Below are 1,401 nucleotides of genomic sequence, written 5' to 3'. Positions count from 1 at the left end.
GCCGCCTGTAGCCGTAGCTACGATGGGCATCATCGGCTATCAGCAGCAGCAGCAGCAGCAGCAGCAGCAGCAGTATATACAACAGTAGAATATGCAACAACAGAAGCAACACGTGCAGCAGCAGGAGCATATGCAGCAGCCGAAGCAACTGCAGCAGCAGCAGCAGCATCAGCAGCAGCAGCAGCAGCAGCAGCAGCAGCAGGAGCTGACCAAAATGACTTCTCCATTCTCTCCTTATAGCAGAGATCGGCACCCCCGCCGTGAGGAGGCGGTGGCGTCTTCGTGCTGCAGCAACAGCAGGCGAGCGCAGCAGCTGCTGCAGATAGCGACGCACTGCAGCAGCAGAAGCAGCAGCAGCAGCAGTAGCAGGAAGGGGAGCTTCTGTGTTAAATACGGGAGCAGCAGTCGAGCCAGGGAGCCCGTGGCTTCCGCTGTTCATATCAGGGTGCTGCGTCTGCTGCTGCTGCTGCTGTTGCTGCAGCTGCTGCTGATCGTGCTGCTGCTGTTGCAGCAGCTGCTGCTGCTGTAGGAGTAGCTGCAACTGGCTATCAAGCTGCAGCAAGAGGAGCAGCTGCTGCTTCAGTTGAGCGAAGTCCCCATCAACGACCTCCCCTTGCTGCTGCTGTTGCTGCTGCTGCTGCTGCTGCTGCNCAGTTGAGCGAAGTCCCCATCAACGACCTCCCCTTGCTGCTGCTGTTGCTGCTGCTGCTGCTGCTGCTGCTGCTGCTGCTGCTGCGGTTCCTTGCTGCAGAGCATCTCGCTTATGTCTTCGTTCCTTATCCACTGCACCCGCTGCTGCTTGCAGCCCAAACGAACAATACCTAGCAGCTGCTTCTTCAGCTGCTGCACAGCAGCCTCCTGCATCTGCTGCTGCTGCTGCTGCTGCTGCTGAGCAGCCAGCATTCGTTGCTGCTGCTGCTGCTGCTGCTGCAGATCAACACCAGCAGGCGTGTGAGCTGTCAACAGCTCAGCCAACAGGTTAGCAGCCATCACGCGCTGCTGCTGCTGCTGCTGCTGCTGCTGCTGCTGCGTCGTCATCTCTCCCCTTCCAGCAGTGATGCGCGCGCTGTCTGTTGAGCAGAAGCAGCCACACACAAACACCAGCAGCAAGAACAGCAGCAGCAACAACAGCAGCAGCAACGACAGCAGCAGCAGCGGCAGCAGCAGCAGCAGCAGCAGCACCGCGGTACTATGTGAGAGCGCCCCTTGACCCGGCTTGTGTGTAGGGGTTTATCTGTGTTTCTGTTTTTGTTTGTTTCTCTCTTTCTCTGTCTCTCTTCTGCTGTTTGTTTCTCTATATCTTTTGCTGTTTGTGCGTGCTGCTGCTGGTGCGGTTGCTGTTGCTGCTGTTGCAGTTGTTGCTGCTGTTGCTGCAGTTGCTGCTGTTATGCTTTCCGCCTC

At 57.7% G+C, this 1,401-nt stretch overlaps 1 protein-coding gene across 1 annotated transcript in view; it reads right to left on the bottom strand.

Moving 5' to 3' along the window:
* Window positions 1-579: 579 nt before the first annotated feature.
* EMH_0022850 (uncharacterized protein) overlaps window positions 580-1,401 on the bottom strand; it is a gene marked incomplete at both ends in the record, with an annotated part of 6,875 nt that continues 6,053 nt past the window's right edge. The window contains 2 exon segments of the mRNA XM_013502029.1: window positions 580-650; window positions 654-1,070. Of these exon segments, the coding sequence (XP_013357483.1) occupies window positions 580-650; window positions 654-1,070 (488 nt within the window).

The sequence above is a fragment of the Eimeria mitis genome, genomic scaffold, assembly GCF_000499745.2.
Source record: "Eimeria mitis Houghton genomic scaffold, Emh_scaff812, whole genome shotgun sequence".
NCBI lineage: Eukaryota > Apicomplexa > Conoidasida > Eucoccidiorida > Eimeriidae > Eimeria > Eimeria mitis.
Note: the sequence above shows the minus strand (reverse complement) of the source record. Positions and strands in the feature narration are given on the sequence as shown.